This window comes from Triticum urartu, chromosome 6A (assembly GCF_056163025.1).
Source record: "Triticum urartu cultivar PI428250 chromosome 6A, HENAU_Tu73, whole genome shotgun sequence".
Classification (NCBI taxonomy): Eukaryota; Viridiplantae; Streptophyta; class Magnoliopsida; order Poales; family Poaceae; genus Triticum; species Triticum urartu.
In genome coordinates, this window is record NC_141878.1 from 534971180 (window position 1) to 534990221 (window position 19042).

A 19042-nucleotide genomic window follows, 5' to 3' on the forward strand; every position below is an offset into this window, starting at 1 on the left:
AGCGTGATCTTGCCCTTGGTCATGTTCTTGAGGATAAGGGCCTTCATGTTGTTCTTCGGAAGCGTGTGGGCCTTGGGTTGGTGATGGCTCCGCTTGAGTGGAGCTTTGTCCTTCTCCTTCGGCCACAAGGGGTTCCTCAATAGGTAGGATAAAGCCAAAAAATGTGCCCTCATAAGCTCTAGCCTCAAATTTAGACAACCGAACACCTTTCTTGAGAATGAAACACTTACACCCGAACACCCGGAAGTACTTGAGATTGGGCTTGTTACCGGTGAGTATCTCATATGGAGTCTTGTTCAAGCCCTTGGGAAGGTAGAGCCGATTGGATGCATGACACGTGGTGTTGATGGCTTCGGCCCAAAAGTTGTACGGAGACTTGAACTCCGTCATCATGGTCCTTGCCGCATCCATCAACGTCCGGTTCTTCCTCTCCGCAACACCGTTTTGTTGAGGGTGCGGAATATTGATGCTTGATCCCCTCATCACTAAGAAACTCATCCAAGGTGTAGTTCTTGAACTCGGTGTCGTTGTCACTTCTTATTGTCAAGATCTTTGCATTGTATTGACGTTGTGCTTCATTTGCAAAGTCAATGACGGTTGTTGGGTCTCGCTCTTCCTCTTGAATAAATACACCCACGTGTACCTTGAGTAGTCATCCACAATCACCAAGCAATACTTCCTACCTCCAAGACTATCGAAGGATGGAGGCCCAAAGAGATCCATGTGAAGGAGCTCCAAAGGCCTCTTTGAATAAATGATAGTCGTGGGAGGGTGAGCCTTCTCATGTAGCTTTCTTTCGATACACGCACTGCAAGCACGATCTTTAGCAAAACTAACATTCGTTAGTCCACGGACATGGTCCCCCTTGAGGAGACTTTGCAAAGATCTCATATTGACGTGGGCTAAACGGCGATGCCAAAGCCATCCCACATCAACTTTAGCCATTAGGCACGTCGCGGTCTTAGTGGGTCGCTCCGAAAAGTTAATCACATATAGACCATTCTCGACATGCCCAACAAAGGCTACTTTAAGAGTCTTGCTCCACAAGAGGGCCAAGGTATCGATATCAAAGAAAGTGGCAAAGCCCATGATTGCAAGTTGACGAACGGAAAGTAAATTGTATGCAAGGGACTCAACAAGCATGACCTTCTCGATCGTGAGATCATGAGAGATGACCACCTTGCCAAGTCCCAATACCTTAGAAGATGAGGCGTCACCCCACTCGACATTGGTGGGCATAGATGGAACCTTGTGCACGTCCACCACCAAGTCCTTTCTTCCGGTCATATGATTTGTAGCTCCGCTATCGAGCAACCATGATCCCCCACCGGAAGCAAACACCTACAAGAGATCAATGCTTGGTTTTAGGTACCCATTTTGTAATGGGTCCTTTGATGTTAGTAACAAGGGTCTTTGGAACCCAAATAGACCATTCAATGTATTCATGAAGAGAACCAACAAATTTGGCATAAACATGCCCATCACTAGCACGGCATAACACATAAGAAGGATTAAAATCGCCGGCTTTGATGGGAGGGGTGGCATTTCCCTTCTTGACATTGCCGCCCTTTGCAATGTTCTTCTTCTTCTCATCGGAGGCACTCTCTCCCTCCTTCACAAAGGTTTGCATGAGAGGAGGAGGTCGTTTGGTCTTGTCATTCTTCTTCTTGTTCTTGGAGTCGGGCACGTACCCAACCCCTTCCTTGGCCACAACTCCCTTTTGGTTGATCAAGAGATCGTTGAGGTTCTTCTTGCCTTGTATGCAAGTCGCAAGACCTCTCTCAAGTTGCCCCTTTAGCTTAGCGTTCTCCTCAACGAGATGCACATGCTCACAACACGGGTTAGTAGCATTTGCATTATCAATTAACATCATACGAGGGAAAGTGGCTTTTTCCTTGGTTAGCTTTACTTGAAGTTGATCATGCGACTCTTTGAGGCTAGCATGAGCACCCTTCAAGACCTTGTGAGCCTTGTCAAGTAGATCAAACTCCTCTTTGAGTCTAGCAAAATCAACCTCAAGTTCGGCCTTCTCGGAGTTTAGCACATGAGAAACAATGAGGACATGATCATAATCTTTCTTTAACTTAGCATGATCAACGTTGTGTGACTGCTCAAGAGCCAAACGAAGACCACGCTCTTCCTCAAGAGCATTGGAAAGATCCGAAATCTCATCGGCATAGTCACGACTATGACCTTCCATCTTAGTGATGGTGTTTTCGTGAGCCTCGATCATGTCATTGGCTTCACCAAGTTGTTCCAAGAGAGCAACAAAGTGCTTCTTGGATTTTCCCTTGAGTTTTCCCATAAAGGCCTCAAACTCATTATCCTTCACATTAGCTTCCTCAAGTTCATTAATCCTATCCGTCGGAGAAGGATGATTAATGATTGTAGTTTTGATGTTGGAGGTTACCTTGTTGGTGGCTTTAGCCATGAGGCACTTGGCGGTGATGCTCTCATTGGGTGAGTCGAAGAGAGACACCCGTGGAGTCGTCGGAATGGCAACGGAGGCCATGGCAACCGACTCATCACTTTCATCATCGTCATCATCCTCATTGTACTCTTCTTGTACCACCAATGCCTTGGGAGGAGTCTTCTTGGTGAAGTTGCTCTTGTTGGGGAACGACTTGGCCTTGTCCATTCGGATGAGCTTGCCACCATTGTCTTCCCTCTTCTCATACGGGCACTCCGCAACAAAATGACTCACGTTGCCACAATTGTAGCAAGTCCTTACACGTTGCTTGCTCTTCGTGCCACTTGAGTTGTTTTTGCTAAAGTTTGGCCTCGAGTTTTTCTTGCTCCAAAATTGCCTTGAAGCAAGTGCCATGTGTTCATGATACGCATACTTCGTATCTTCGGGGTTGCTCTCCTCTTCTTCCTCTTCTTCTTCTTCAACGGTGAGCTTGGCCTTCAATGCAAGGTTAGGCTTCTTTGCCCTTTGAGAACGAAGCACCGCATTGTCGGCGGTCTTGTCCAAAATGTTCATGGCCACAAACTCATCCAACACTTCGCTTGAGGTCAAAGTGTGGAAGTCCGGTCTTTGACGAAGGACGGAGGACATGGCCTTGTGATAGGGCATCATTGCCTTAAGGAATTTGCGCTTGATCCAATTGTCATCCGTGTCCTTGCTCCCGTGATCTCGTAGTGAGACCGCGAGTTTGGTTACTCTCCGATAAAGCTCACGAGGTTCTTCATCTTCTTTCATTGCAAACTCATCGGCCTCATCTTGCACCACTTCATAGTTGGAGCGTTGAATGCTTGCGCCTCCCCGGTAGAGAGAGACAACACAATGCCATGCATCTTTGGCCAAGGCGAAGGGACGAAGATGAGGTAGGTCTTCAGGTGGAATTGCATCTTGAATGATGAAGAGAGCATTCTCATTGAATTGATTGTCCGCGGCTTCTCGAGGAGTGAAGTTGCTTGGATCATGGGGATAGAAACCTTCTTCAATGATTCTCCAAAGGTTAGTGTTCACATGATTTAAATGACGTTTAAAGCGGTAAACCCAAGAATCAAAGTCCTCATTTTTCACAATCTTAGGGGGAGGACCGGCATGATTCAAATGAGTGGAAGGAACCGGTCCGCCATAAACAAGTGGTGGTTCCACATGGGCAAAGATGTCGGTGCCATTCTTACCACTAGAAGAAGGAGCCTTTTCACTACTAGCTTCCCCCTTGTCGGGGATAGCATCCGTCACCTTGTCGGCGGGGTCACCCACTTTCAACGGTGCGGTGGATAGTTTAAGCCCCTCAAGAAATTTAGTAAACATGCTTTCAACTTCGGTCGTCATGGAGGTTTTCAATGTCTCCAAGGCCACATTGAACTCCTCACGAGAGACCGAGGTTCCCCCATCGCCCGTAGACGAGGTCGGATTCACACCGGAGTATTCCTCCACACCGTCTATGGTATCAACCATACTCTTTGGACGGTAAGGTCCTTAATAAAGAGACGAGGCTCTGATACCAATTGAAAGGATCGATATGGTTGACTAGAGGGGGTGAATAGGCAACTAACATTTTTTAGCTATTCTTTAACAATTTAAACTTTGCATCAAAGTAGGTTGTCTAGATATGCAACTAGGTGAGCAACCTATATGATGCAACAAGGATAGGAATGCAAGCAAGGAAGATATATGAAACAAATACGCTTGCACAAGTAAAGGCACGAGATAACCAAGAGTGGAGACGGTGGAGACGAGGATGTGTTGCCGAAGTTCCTTCCCTTTGAGAGGAAGTACGTCTCCGTTGGAGCGGTGTGGAGGCACAATGCTCCTCAAGAAGCCACTAGGGCCACCGTATTCTCCTCACGCCCTCACACAATGCGAGATGCCGTGATTCCACTATTGGTGCCCTTGGAGGCGGCGACCGAGCCTTTACAAACTAGGTTGGGGCAATCTCCACAACTCAATTGGAGGCTCCCAACGACACCACGAAGCTTCACCACAATGGACTATGGCTTCGCGGTGACCTCAACCGTCTAGGATGCTCAAACACCCAAGAGTAACAAGATCCGCAAGGGATTAGTGGGGGGAATCAAATATCTCTTGGTGGAAGTGTAGACCGAGGCCTTCTCAACCACTGCCGAGCAAATCAACAAGTTTGGTCGGCTAGGGAGGGAGATCGGGCGAAAATGGAGCTTAGAGCTAATAATGGAGCTTAGGGTGGAAGAGATTAGTCAACGGGGAAGAAGGGGACCCCTTATATAGTGTGGGAAAAGGATCCAACCGTTACCCACCAACCAGCCCGCGGCCAGCGGTACTACCGCGCTTGGCCAGCGGTACTACCGCAAGGGCGCGCGGTACTACTGCTTGCAACCAAGCGGAACTACCGCACGGCTGTGCGGTACTACCGTACCGACCCACGGTACTACCGTAACCCCAGCAACAGAAAAGATAAACAGACGCGCAGGAGCTGGGGGTGGTACTTCCACACGCGCGGTACTACCGCGCCCCCCATGCGGTACTATCGCAAGGCAAACACCCCAGCCAGGGGGAAGGGAACTTCCGTGCCTACTTCCGCAAAGAAATGGAAGTAGCAAAAACCCGATACAGTAGTACTGCCGAGGGGCGATACTACTGCCTGACTGCATAGCGCGGTACTACCGCTCGGCGAAAGCGGTACTACTGCGGTAGGTGCGGATGTAAAAAATTACATCCGCCCCTACTACCGCAAAGGGGCGGCACTAGCCTGGTGGGCAGCGGCAGTGCGGCTCCAGGGGAGCGGTACTGCCGTGGGCACCTGCGGTACTACCACGCCACCGCGCGGTACTACCGCGGATGCCTACGGTACTACCGTTTTCCTGGGAGCAGTACTACCGCGACCAACCACAGCAGCCAGACAAGGGAGGCAAGAAAACGGAGGAAGCTCCAAGGAAAAAGGAGGGGACAAGAAGGAGACGTGTACGTGATGATTCCACCCAAACCTTTCCAACGCGGAGCCCCTCTTAATAGTACGGCTTTCCTATGACTCAAATCCACCAAAAAGAAACGTAGAAAAGACGCCGTCTTCATCAGTCTTCGAGGGGCACCCAATCGTCTTGTGCCTAGCAATGAAGTGTTTGAAATACTCAAGGCACACGATTAGTCCACAAATGCGTTGTCATCAATCACCAAAACACTTAGGGATAAATATGCCCTTACAGTATCTATAATTTTTTATTGCTCCATGCTATATTATCTACTGTTTTGGACATTATTGGGCTTTATTATATACTTTTATATTATTTTTGGGACTAAACTATTAACCGAAGGCCCAACCCAGAATTGTTGTTTTTTTTGCCTATTTTAGGGTTTCGAAGAAAAGGAATATCAAACGGAGTCCAAACGGAATGAAACCTTCGGGAACGTGATTTTTGGAACGAACAAGATCCAGGAGACTTGGACCCTACGTCAAGCAACCAACAGGGAAGCCACGAGGTAGGGGGGCACGCCTACCCCCCCCCCCCCAGGCGCGCCCTCCACCCTCGTGGGCCCCCTGTTGCTCCACCGACGTACTCCTTCCTCCTATATATACCTACGTACCCTCAAACGATCAGATACGGAGCCAAAACCCTAATTCCACCGCCGTAACTTTCTGTATCCACGAGATCCCATCTTGGGGCCTGTTCCGGAGCTCCGCCGGAGGGGGCATCGATCACGGAGGGCTTCTACATCAACACCATAGCCTCTCCGATGAAGTGTGAGTAGTTTACCTCAGACCTTCGGGTCCATAGTTATTAGCTAGATGGCTTGTTCTCTCTCTTTGGATCTCAATACAAAGTTCTCTCCCTCTCTTGTGGAGATCTATTCGATGTAATCTTCTTTTGCGGTGTGTTTTTGAGACCGATGAATTGTGGGTTTATGATCAGGTTTATCTATGAACAATATTTGAATATTCTCTGAATTCTTTTATGTATGATTGGTTATCTTTGCAAGTCTCTTCGAATTATCAGTTTGGTTTGGCCTACTAGATTGATCTTTCTTGCAATGGAAGAAGTGCTTAGCTTTGGGTTCAATCTTGCGGTGTCCTTTCCCAGTGATAGTAGGGGCAGCAAGGCACGTTGTATTGTTGCCATCGAGGATAACAAGATGGGGTTTTTATCATATTGCATGAATTTATCCCTCTACATCATGTCATCTTGCTTAAGGCGTTACTCTGTTCTTATGAACTTAATACTCTAGATGCATGCTGGATAGCGGTCGATGTGTGGAGTAATAGTAGTAGATGCAGGCAGGAGTCGGTCTACTTGTCTTGGACGTGATGCCTATATACATGATCATACCTAGATATTCTCATAACTATGCTCAAGTCTGTCAATTGCTCAACAGTAATTCGTTCACCCAACGTAAAATACTTAAGCTCTTGAGAGAAGCCACTAGTGAAACCTATGGCCCCCGGGTCATCTTTATCATATTAATCTTCCAACACTTAGTTATTTTCATTGCCTTTTATTTTACTTTGCATCTTTATCATAAAAATACCAAAAATATTATCTTATCATATCTATCAGATCTCACTCTCGTAAGTGACCGCGTAGGGATTGACAACCCCTTATCGCGTTGGTTGCGAGGATTTATTTGTTTGTGTAGGTGCGAGGGACTGGCGCGTAGCCTCCTACTGGATTGATACCTTGGTTCTCAAAAACTGAGGGAAATACTTACGCTACTTTGCTGCACCACCCTTTCCTCTTTAAGGGAAAACCAACACAGTGCTCAAGAGTTAGCACAGATGCTAAGGGGTCAATCAGCTGATCCATGCCGACCATTAGCCAGGTCGTCGGTCGTCCGACCAACCTCCTTGTAACCATTGGATTGAGTCAACACAACTTCCTCCGAGGGGGATGCAAGGAGACACGCAATAAGGTGCATGATGAAGATGCCGAGGCACACGGGGAAACACACCGCATCGGCAGCGCTGCTTTTAGCTTAGGCGGTGACTCCCGTCGCAGCATCGGTCGGTTGCATCACTGGCAGCGTCCTGCGGTGCCGATAGAGACCCCCTTGGAGCACCTCCGACACCCCTTTGCAACATGCTGGTTGACATGTTTCAACAACATTTGGCGTGTTTGACGCATGCAGTACCGAAGGTGACAACCCTTGTCCAATGATGCTTTTGTAGCACGGCTCGACAACCTCGCAATACCATGCCGGTCTCGTCGACTCACAATGATGATTGCTTGTGCTTGTAGCATCGAGCGGCGATCATTGAAGCACCTTTGTAGCACCGTGCGATCGGCCCGAAACAACGAGTGATGTGTGGTGGCCAGCTTGTAACACTCGACCAACACACAATGCAAGCTTTGAGAATGCAGAGAGGAATAATGATTGTTGCAACCTTTGGCGGATAGAGTGGAGAGAGAGAGACGAGACGAGTGAGAGAGGGGGGAGAGAGGGAGAGAGACATGAGACGAGTGGGAGAGAGGAGAATGGGTGAAAAAGATGTCCAAGAAGGTTAAAATATAAGAAAAAATAGTTATAGGGAGCCGGGGAAAGCGGTGTGCAAGACCACACGATGTCACACGAGTGAGGGGAGTGATTTCTCCTTGAAATCAGTGGGTTGCGTATAATATTTTTCCTTAAATGATAGCACCTATTCCCTCCGTTCGGAAATACTTGTCCTCGAAATAGTTGTATCTAGACTCATTTCAAGGACAAGTATTTTCGGACGGAGGGAGTACAAGTCAATTGTCTAGAAATGTTTCACCTTCCGGTAGATTTGACATGAGCCTTTGGATTGCTATTTCTTCTTCCTTATGTGCACACGTGACTTCTCCCCCCCCCCCAAACTCATTCTTGCGTCTTCTCCCACGGTGATGTCGTGGCGTGCCACACCATCTTCGCCTTCAGCAGCATTCTAGTGTCCCCAGCTCGAGCTCGCCTAGATATCCAATCTGAGCGGTGGCTAAAACGGAGAAGCCCCCACCCGGACTAGTCAACTCTTGTCCTCGTCTTTGCCAACCAACCATTTCGTCCCTTTCTTCGGCAAAGTCCTGGCTTGTCCTCGTCGGGATGCCATGGCGGTGTCACCGCTGTATCGGCCTTGACGCTACTTACATATCTGCTCCCAAATCGACTAAGCACTTGGGACCTCCTATTTGATGCACTGCATGCTGAATAAGAGTGTGATGCACACGGTAGACAAAACTAGGTCGGCCCATTGGGTGGCACAACAATGAGAGGATGCACATATTGCCAAAAAAATGTGCGTGCTTTTTCCCAAAAAATCAGAATTTCAAAAAAAATCCCATCTTTAGAAAATGTCAGGATTTGAAAAAATGTTTACCTTTTTCAAATTTTGTTCAGAAGATTTTTGAAATTCCCCACAAAATAGAAAAGGGGACCACATTTTGAAATTATAGGCAAAATTTGAAAGGATGATTTTCTTAAAAAAATCCCAACATTTTTTGAATTTGTGAGAAATTTTCTTAAAAACAGAATATGTTTTGAAATTCTGAACAATTTTTTAAAACACAAAAGTTTCTAGACGGTAATTCTTTTTAAATTTTATGAATTTTATAAAAAATGTGAGTTTTTCAAAATTATAAACATTTTTGGAAAAATAATATCAAACATTAAAAATAAAAAAAATAACGAAGAAAAAGAGTAATAAAACTGGTTCAGGTTTCCCAAAACCGGTAAAAACCTGGGTTGGAAACTTCCAAAGTTTCCCAAAACCTATTGCAATGACTTGTTCACTGTCTAAAACGGGCTGGCCCATGTCGGTCGCTGCTGTGCGAACCAACGACAACTTGAGGTAAGGCGCGTCAAGTAGGGAATTGTAACTTTTTGTGAGATTGGCAAATAAACATGGTAGCCAACCAAGCACTAACCAATATTTCGCATTTGCCAAATGTTGCCATGCCAATTTTTGGCATGAAACCAATTATGCTCTTAAGTACTTTTCAATTTTGACAGGTGATTGAGAAATTGTAAACAGCTTAATGGGGCGATTTACAGGTGACCGAGAACCATCTTTGTTCAGAATAGGCCGAGGACATTTATGTTCGGCCATCTTTATACTGGGCCGATTCATTTATTTATTTAGACTCAAAAAATATTTATTTGTTTTGACTTGTTGGCTGATTCATTTCTTGCAAACGGTTGTTGTACGCTTGTCTTTCTTCAACAATGTCCTGTCAATCTGCTGATGTTTTGCGTGCCGTAAACACGTCGGAAAAGCTTCAGCAGATAATTGTTACACCTCGATCGGTTTGGAATAGATCCCGATAAAGATGCGCCACGAGGGCACGAGGCAGTAGTCTTCACAAGATACGTGCGCGTATAAACTCCGGCAACGCTGAACCAGTACGAGGAGTGACCACTCCAACGATCCTCCAATCCACATGCTACCAGGAAATAAGACAAGCATGCATGATCGATCGATCCTCCAATCCACATGCTACCGAAAAAAAAACCGATGCAATTGCTGTAAGCAGCAACGACCGCTTCGTTGCGGCCGGCGGCTCTATCTCCGCGAGGGCGACGTCACGGAAGGAACTATAGAGAAATCAGCACGGATTGAGGAGAATCACATAATAGGCCGCTACATCACGGATATCTATTTCTGAGTCCAGACTCATCTGCATCCGATCAAAAATCAATTTTAAAAAAAATCTATTTTTTTGCATGGTAGATAATTTGGTGCATGCGGTACGCTCCAAATTAAAAGTCATTTCGACATATGAGTAGCTCTATGCAAAAAAACAAATTGGGTTAGAATAGTAGATGAACAGTAAAATAATTACAGACCTCAAATTTGTTTTTTTTTTGTCGATAGCTACTCAGATGTCTAAATGACATAAAATTTGGAGCGGACCTCACACACCAAATTATCTAACGTATAATTTTTTAAAAAACATTTCCCTTTTCTTGATATACCAGTTCTTGGTGGCAATTGCATTATGCTGAATTAACCACAACCATATCTTTATCTTCCGAGGGGATTATGCTTTTCAAAATGTGTTTGACCAAGTGGTCAGCTTAGTAAGCTATCAACAAAAAAATTCAATCAATGATAAAATGTGTTTGAAGGGCGTATCAGGTTCGCATTTAAAAATGCCAGCATACGGATGCTCCTCACGGAATATATTTTACATTTGGTCCAAGTTATTACTTATATGTTGACGTATACAATCAAGAACGGCTCTATATATCACCCTCTTTGTCCCGGCCGTTTGGTGCACGACACATAAACATTGCAGCCGCCGGCGTCACCAGCCGAAGAAAAGAAAACAGCCATGAGCCGCCCGCACGCGGTGCTTATCCCGTACCCGGCGCAGGGCCACGTGACGCCGCTGCTGAACCTCGCCAAGGTGCTGCACTCGAGGGGCTTCTACGTCACCTTCGTCAACTCGGAGTACAACCACCGGCGCCTGCTCCGGTCGCGCGGCGAGGACTCGCTGGCCGGCCTCGACGACTTCCGGTTCGAGACCATCCCGGACGGCCTGCCGCCGATGGAGAACGAGGACGTCACGCAGGACGTCCCCGCGCTCTGCACGTCCTTCGCCACGCACGGCGCCGCGCTCTTCAGGGAGCTCCTGGCGAGGATCGACGGCGACGGGAGGCCGCCGGTGAGCTGCGTGGTAACGGACGGGGTGATGAGCTTCGCGCTGGAGGTGGCCGGCGAGAGGGGCGTCCCGGCGTTGGTGTTCTGGACCACCAGCGCGTGTGGGTTCATGGGGTACCTCCACTTCTTCGAGCTCGTCGAGAGAGGCTTCGTGCCACTCAAAGGTATACTACCACCCCCTACGCGCTCCATGCATGGAACTGGCATTACGTGATTGACTGCAAATTAGTACTATAACTGTGCTGAATGTGTCGTAGATGAGAGCTACCTGACCAACGGATACCTCGACACGGCGCTCGACTGGGTGGCCGGGATGCCGGGCATAAGGCTGCGAGACTTCCCCAGCTTCGTCCGCACGACCGAGCGGGACGACGTCATGCTCAACTTCGACGGCGGCGAGGCGCAGAACGCGCACCGCGCGCAGGGCGTCATCCTCAACACGTTCGACGCGGTGGAGCAGGACGTGGTGGACGCGCTCCGCGGCATCTTCCCGCGCGTGTACACGGTCGGCCCGCTCCCGGCGTTCGCGGTGACCGCGGCGCGGGCGCGGCCGGAGCTGGGCGCGATCGGCGGCAACCTCTGGAAGGAGGACGCGAGCTGCCTCCGGTGGCTGGACGCCCAGAAGCAGCCAGGCTCGGTCGTGTACGTCAACTTCGGCAGCATCACCGTCATGTCGCCGGCCCACCTGGCGGAGTTCGCGTGGGGCCTGGCGCGCTGCGGGCGGCCGTTCCTGTGGGTCATCAGGCCGGACCTCGTGGCCGGCGACAAGGCCGTGCTGCCGGAGGAATTTCTCGCCGAGACGAAGGGCCGAGGGATCTTCCTGAGCTGGTGCCCGCAGGAAGAGGTGCTGGGGCATCCGGCGACCGGGCTGTTCCTGACGCACTCCGGGTGGAACTCGACGCTGGAGAGCATCTGCGCGGGCGTGCCGATGGTCTGCTGGCCCTTCTTCGCGGAGCAGACGACCAACTGCCGGTACGCCTGCGCCGAGTGGGGCATCGGGCTGGAGATCGATAGCGATGTCAAGCGGGAGGAGGTGGCAAGGCTCGTGCTGGAGGCCACGGACGGCGAGAGAGGCAAGGACATGAGAGCGAAGGCGACGATGTGGAAGGAGAAGGCCGCGGCGGCGGCAGAGGACGGCGGGACTTCGACCCTTGGCATCGACCGCCTCGTCGCATTCTTGCTTGGAGGGACCGATGGTCCTCAAAGCTGAAAACGTTGTTGTCTTGTTGAATCAGCCCCCTGATCACTGTGATGGGTATATGGGGTTGGAAACAACAGTATGATGTAACCATTTCCCACTGTTTAAAACCGTTGTGCGTCCATATCGACAGTATGCAAGACAAACTATGCATCTACGATGTCGTTTTCTCGGTGATGTAAGTAGTTTCACCAGTCCTACGAAGAACATTTATCTATCCTGTAACAATCGAGTGTCGTACGAACAAACCCAAAAAATTCATAGACGTGGACATAGAGAAGACGACTACTAGCAGCATATGCGTCCGGGACTTATTCTGGCGAATTCCATTTTCTGGCGTGAGGTTCAGTTTCGCAGTACAATGGGTTCACCAAAGAAATGCAGTGCAGAAATAGGAAAAGAATCAGAAACAATGAAAGAACAAATATTTGGATGCTATTTTTTTCCAGTCAAGAAACGAGTATTCTGGTACTCCTTTGCGAACCACTAATAGTCCAGTCCAGATCGGCATCAAATCATTTTGGTGGAGTTTTCACTTCAGCGAGTCAGTTCGAGGTGTTTTCCTCTGAATTTGATCTTTCAACAGGCGCTGACGCTTCTTGGTTATCTGTGTTTGTAGCCTCAGCCTCAGATACTGTCTGAGTTGGTTGTGAACCTGCAGCATATGTCAGCAGAAAGGCATGAGTTTGGTGCAAAGTTTGATCAAAGAATATGGCAACATAGTTGTTGATTCAACACATGAATGACATGAGAATGAAAACAGCAAAATGTTTATTTATTTTGGTGGTCTGAAAACTGAGAGTGACATACCGGATACATCATCAGACTGCCTTGAGATTGCACGAGGGGGCAACTGGAGTCTGAAATTAGGAGGGAGCGAAGGCGCTGCCTGGAAAGAACCCTCGGTCGGCTGCTGGAAGAACGGCGGCCGAGCGGCTTGCTGCTGCAATGGCGAGAAGCCGGCCCTTGGATTCTGGCCACCTGTCATGTACCCCATGTATGGGTATGGTGATGTTGAAGGGGATGTTTGGCCATACTGCTGAGAGTAGTATTGCTGCATTTGATTGTAAAAGGCCTGCATATAAGTTTTCAGACATTGTTTCAGTCAGCTCCTCGAATGGAAAGCTAGTGGGTCTGTATTGTGCTAGTGTCTGATTTTGGTAGACATTCTGTGTAACTTGTGATAAACTAATCCGAAACAGAATCCATGAACCGATCCAAGATCCAATGCTGAACATTGCTAGTTTTTAAAAATCCTAATTATAGACCACGAACACTAGAATGTGCTACTTGCTCCTTTTATGTTGGGTACTGCTGGTGTTCATTAGAGCTGATGTACAAAGTTGCAGTCGCATGTGGTGGAAGTAAAACAAGAGGAATGACAAACTTGAAAGAGATGAATATAGTGCTTACCTGCTGGTATTGATAATCAGGTGGGTACCAGTACCTGCAAAAGTTTACATAATTTCATCAGTGCCTTGTTAAGAAGATGGATAGGGATCAAGCCGAGCACGAGCCCACCATTGTCTCTCAGAGACATATGTACCGACAACCATGGCTGTAAAGCTCAAACTTCTTATCTCAGGCACTAAAGTATGTCCAGTTAAAACCAGGACCATATCAAATGAACACTCCTTCCTCTGCTTCCATTTTTTGCAGAACTGTACTGGCATTTAGTACTCCTGTTTTCATAACGGAAGCGCTTGCTTGCAAGAGTCTAAACACAGCTGGTTGCCTCCACAAAATTGCACTAAAGAGAAACGAGATGGCTATGCATATATGAGTAGAAATGCAGAAACCTGGTGCAGTTTGCAATTTTTTTTCCTGCAGAAACAACTCAAGTGGTAGTACATGTTCCTGGACGGACCGGTCAAGGAATCCTGCGCCAACGGTCTGTACTAGGCGCTGCCCATTCCAATAAATTTCACATATGGGGTACGTCAACCGCAACCCAGCAGCAGCGCTGCACCAAAAATATAGCCAAGTGGCACCAGAGATCTGGACGCAGGCACGCATTAAACTCTCCCAGCAAAGCAAAGCAAAGCCAACGGTGCGCAGCGAGCGTTCGCAGGCAAGGCCACACCCCATGCCCATGGTGGTCTAGACTAGAGAAGTCAGCAGACGGTGACGACGGCGGGGCCCACCGGGGTTGAATGGCCGTCGTCGCCGAGGCCGAATTAATGGACGGGCCTCCCACGAGGGCCCAACGCGCGGGGGAAACGGGCACGCGCGGGCCCGGCCGTGCTTCCTTGGTATCCGGAAGGAAACCCATCGGTCCAGTCAAGGAAGCGGCAGCGGAAACCGAAAGCTCTGCGGCGCGAAAGCAACCCGACCTGAGTGCTGACCTGACCTCGCTCGCTCCGAGCAGCGGCAGCGTCTAGTCAGTCGGGTTCGGTAACTGCCCCATCAGCTACACTAAAGAGCAACTACCACCGGTCGTAGTCCAGGAGTATAGGTGTGTCTACTTACGCCATCGGATCAAACTGTTCACCTCAGGATGGGCATCTCCCTGAACCACAAAGATGCAGCCCACAACGTCTATGTTGGTTCCTCACTTCAGCTAACGGATCAGTCCTAGTCTAGCTGTCTAGGAGTAGTTGTCTATTGTATCACACCACCGTGTCAAACACAAACTAATTTACCTCAGGATCAGCATTTTTGCTGGATCACGAGAAATGCAACCACCTTGACATGGGGCCGGTCACAGGTCACTACCAAACCATGCTTTGTCTGAATTTTTTTCAACTAGTGCTACCTTATTACTACGAAACTGGGACATTACCAACAGGCATTGCACCTGCCCAAGTGAGGGTTCAGAACTTGCAGCGCACCCAGATCCCACCATGTGTAGTGTACGATGGTGCAATGCGATTTTAAAGCGGGACTGACAATGATACATACAGTAGACAGTAGGCAGTGGTACATGGGGATATGGCACTCACCCGTACGGCGAAGGGTTGTAGAACATGGCGTGAGGCGGGGTGGGCATCTGCTGCTGCATCCTGCCGCCCATGTATGGCTGCGGGCCCGAGTGCTGCTGATCCGGCCCGCGCGGGGCCCTCCCTGCAGAGACACGAGCAAAATAATTTAGACATGTCACACTATTTTGTTGGGCTGCAGAGGAAGCAACTCGCACCCAAACAAACCAACAAATAAATGTGCTGTGAAGAGGTAGCAGATCACGCATGTATTGCAGGCAGGACGGGACGGCAAGGGGGGGCCACGCGGCCAGGTGTTGCAAAACAGTTGGATGGACTATGCACCGGGAGGGAAAATGCCATGTGCCCTACTACACAACTCCATGTTGCACCGGGACACACATGCATGGATGGATGGACGGACGGACGGATGATTTCCTACGCTCTTGTATATATCTTTCCAAAGGTTAGTTGATTGCCTAGCAGAAACCTTTCAGTCTTCATGAAAGGAAAAAAGGACACCAGATGTGTTCCTCTGTCTGCATTTTTACCAATATTCTTATTCTCAAATACAAGAATCTTCTCAAAGGAAGAATAATATACCAGAGGAACTGTGGGGGTTTCTTTATATGCGCATTGCGCGGATTAGAGCAGTGCCAAATAATGCAAGACTTTTCTTAGCTAGCTTGCACTACAACCTACGCCAGTCTGGTACTCGTGTGCTGTACTGCACTCCAACCATACATTTTTGAAAATACTAAAAAAATACAAATAATATGCAAACCCAATTATTCTATCATGAAAGAAAAGAAAGAGAAAGCTCCAATGAACACCGCCGTTCACCCAATCATTTGGAAAAGCACCACGCAAAATCCCGAATCAATAAAGTAACACCAGATGAAATATCACGAGAGACCAATTCAAGCAAACGCAGCGAGGTGAAGCAATCCAAGCAACATGCAGCATCTATCTATATATATTCCCCTGGGCTCGTTGACATGACACCCACCAGACTAAAACCCTGTCAAAGGCCAAGTACGAGAGTTGTATATGCAATGGAACTCTTTTCCGATGCCGTCTTGACCGGAAAGGCAAAGCGGCCGGGTTCCTGATTCTCCCTCCAGCGATAGCTAACATGCACCGCCCCGCTTTACACCGCATTCCCGCTGGAAGCCGCTTCAAATCGAAGCCAATTCTTTCCCAGTTTATGCAGCAACAGCAAAATGCTAGCTCAGACCCGTCCGTCATAACCACCGTTGATGCTCCCCAAAAAAGATCAAATCTGTAACGGGTTTCTATATCAATGTTTCCATGCTTTAACCATGAAATTGGCATATGTTTGACTCGAGAACTCTAGTTATATCTTCAGGCACAAGACTGAAAACTGAAAATCAATCATAGTCAAATCTTCAACTGAAGAAGAAGAGCTATATATACTTGTGGAGGCCGGAGTGGTAACTGATACGTAGTGGTCAAAATCAGTACTGTATAGCAGTAACTGAATGCAGAGGCCAGGCTGGCGAGGCACGACCCGACCCAACCCAGCCCAGCAGAGCACAGCCATGAGGCATGAGTGTGCATGTCTGACAGCCGGAGCATGCCGCCCCTCCCAATGCAGGCCAAAGTGCTCCAAGTCGTCGTCCTGCTCCGTCTCGGCTGGCGCCCCAGTCTTTTAAAGCTTTGAGCAGCTGGAGCCGGGCCCCGCCCGCCCGTCCGGCCATTAACGATCCTCTTATCCTAACCCGCTGGCTAACACGCAAGTAGGAGGAGAAGGAGAAGGAGAGACGCGAGCCCTAATCAAGCTTATCCTGCTAATTGCGTACGGCCGATCCCCGCTGATCATGTCCCGGTTATTTACTGCCATGCACATGCGCGAGCAAACGATGGGAGAGGGGGAAAAAAGGAGGGCATTGATTCGGTGTTTTTTTTGTTATACTGTTGCTCACCTCTCTGCGGCGACGGTCGCGGCGGGCCCATGGACGCAATGTTGCAGTTGGCGCGCCGGCCGGCGATCATCGGGTTCGGGTTCTGCACCGCCTGCTGCGCCGCCTCCGGGTCCCGGAACGTCACCTGCGGAGAGAAGAGAAGATGGGAACGCGCCCGATGAGAATGACGCACGGATCGCCGGCGATGGCGTATGTATCGGCGAGAGGGAGGGAGAGAGGGGGGAGGGAGGAGGACGTACGAATCCGTAGCCCTTGGATCGGCCGGTTTCGCGATCGGTGATGACGACCGCCTCGAGTATCTCGCCGTACTCCCGGAAGTGGTCGTGCAGCCCCGCGGACGGCGTCTCCCACGCCAGCCCGCCGACAAACACCTTGGTCAGCGTCGTATCGCCGAACCGCGACCGGTGGTACGGCACCCCGCCGCCGCCGCCTCCTCCTCCTCCGCCTCCGCCCGGCGCCTGCGCCGGTGACGAGGCGCCGCCAGCGGGGGACGACGACGATGCCGCCGCCGTCGCCGCCATCTCTTCTTCTAGCTCTAGGACGCAACCACGCGGCACCGCGCACGCGAAGTCCTCCTCCTCCTCCCGGCCTTGCTGTTTGGGTCTCGAGGGGAGTCGCCAAGTAAAACCGGGATGAAACGAACTATCGATAGCTGAGCTACCCTGGACTCTTAAGGAGACTTTACCCGATTGGTACGCGGTCAGCAGTGCTTTTGGCCGGGACGGCTTGGTCCGATCCGGCTCCGGCTCGCGCCCTTGCACGGACACCTCCCGCCGCCTGTCGCCGCTAATTGATCTCTCCTCTCGCTCGGGGTGGAAAGATGCGCTTCCATAACACGCCTCGCCCTCCTCTCTCTGCCTGGGAAGAGACGAGACGGGGGAGGAAAGGATATCTGTATGTCTACAACTAGGAGAGGGGGAGGGGGCGGCCGTGCGCTGGACGAGAGGGCTCCGGGGTGGGATGACAGCTGCATGACCTTTTCTAGCCCTCGTTTCCAATGGGTAGCTATAATAAGATCCCTCGACGCCTCCCTCCTGTTTGTATTCCATTGTGTGCGTTCAAATCCAATTCTTTTTCTCGATAGAGAGAGAGATAGAGGCGCTGGAGTCGTATCATCATCGTAGCAAGCCAGCCAGCCACCTTCCCCCACTTGGGCGGGCGATTCGCGCTGCCCCGACCTGTCCCTCTCGCGCGCCTCTCGGCCGGTCGATCGATCCATCGATCCAGGCACGTCTGCTGCTGCTGCTACGCGCGCGCGTGTGGTGCGCGGGCTAGCGAGCGAGCTAGGTGCACCACCTCTCCGGTTGCGGTTGCTTGCGGGCTTGCTTCTCCTCTGGCTTGCCCGCGTCGGACACGCCACTTTGGTTTTCGCCTCGTGCGGAAAGCCCCACACGCTAGCGCCGTCGGACGGTACCGCGGCGAGATTAGCCCGAGGAGGAACCAACGCCGACCTCGCTAGCGCTAATGGGGGTCTAGCTGATTAAACACTAGTAATGAAAGCGCGGTGATGTATACGGAATATGTACCCGGGGTTACGTATACGCGTACGTGTACCGGTCGTCATTTCTTGGCTGTGTGTATATGATAATTTATTGGGGAGGGAATTTGTGTGGAAAGAGCAACCGGGAGCGAGCTGTCGTGGATATCACTAGGGGGAGTTGTCCATGCATCGTGGGCGACTCTTCCAGGCGTTGACCGTGGAGGTGGTCGTTTCTCTCTGGCAGGGCAGGGCAGGGAGGAAGGTACGTCGTTAGTTAGTCGTTATTATCCACGAGACGAGATTAGCAGCGAGTCATCGGCGCGACGTCAGTGGCGCGTCCGTCCGCTGTGCTAGCTGGTGCATTGCTGCCGTGGACGCCATTACCAGATTATCAAGGGGCGTTCGCCTTGGCCTCTCGGCCAACCTTTGATGATGACCCACGGTGGCTGTTCTAAGACTAA

General features: G+C 49.9%; 2 protein-coding genes across 3 annotated transcripts; one reads left to right on the plus strand and one right to left on the minus strand.

The window, feature by feature from the left end:
• Positions 1 to 10515: 10515 nt before the first annotated feature.
• Positions 10516 to 12359, plus strand: LOC125514723 (7-deoxyloganetin glucosyltransferase). The gene is made up of 2 exons (XM_048680072.2): positions 10516 to 11203; positions 11297 to 12359. Exons 1-2 carry the CDS (start codon positions 10711 to 10713, stop codon positions 12247 to 12249), a joined length of 1446 nt encoding a protein of 481 aa, XP_048536029.2. The 5' UTR covers positions 10516 to 10710; the 3' UTR covers positions 12250 to 12359.
• Positions 12360 to 12536: 177 nt separating this feature from the next.
• Positions 12537 to 18165, minus strand: LOC125527991 (uncharacterized). Of its 2 annotated transcripts, XM_048692504.2 has the most exons (7): positions 17787 to 17927; positions 17341 to 17694; positions 17102 to 17225; positions 15180 to 15300; positions 13651 to 13684; positions 13048 to 13312; positions 12537 to 12892 (listed from the first exon to the last, which is right to left on the minus strand). In XM_048692504.2, the coding sequence occupies exons 2-7, from the start codon at positions 17620 to 17622 to the stop codon at positions 12783 to 12785; spliced, it is 936 nt and encodes a 311-aa protein (XP_048548461.2). In that variant the 5' UTR covers positions 17623 to 17694; positions 17787 to 17927; the 3' UTR covers positions 12537 to 12782. The 2 variants fall into 2 exon arrangements, with proteins under 2 accessions (XP_048548461.2, XP_087384776.1); XM_087528650.1 differs by lacking the exons at positions 17102 to 17225; positions 17341 to 17694 and having other exon boundaries at positions 17787 to 18165.
• Positions 18166 to 19042: the final 877 nt, after the last annotated feature.

Excerpts from the sequence above, each read along its gene's own strand:
- LOC125514723 (XM_048680072.2), top strand. The coding sequence starts at position 10,711 with ATGAGCCGCCCGCACGCGGTGCTTATCCCGTACCCGGCGCAGGGCCAC. Across the intron at positions 11,204-11,296 it reads AGGCTTCGTGCCACTCAAAG|ATGAGAGCTACCTGACCAAC; the intron begins GTATACTACCAC and ends AATGTGTCGTAG.
- LOC125527991 (XM_048692504.2), bottom strand. The coding sequence starts at position 17,622 with ATGGCGGCGACGGCGGCGGCATCGTCGTCGTCCCCCGCTGGCGGCGCC. Across the intron at positions 17,226-17,340 it reads GATCCAAGGGCTACGGATTC|GTGACGTTCCGGGACCCGGA; the intron begins GTACGTCCTCCT and ends TTCTCTCCGCAG. Across the intron at positions 13,685-15,179 it reads TACAACCCTTCGCCGTACGG|GTACTGGTACCCACCTGATT; the intron begins GTGAGTGCCATA and ends AAACTTTTGCAG.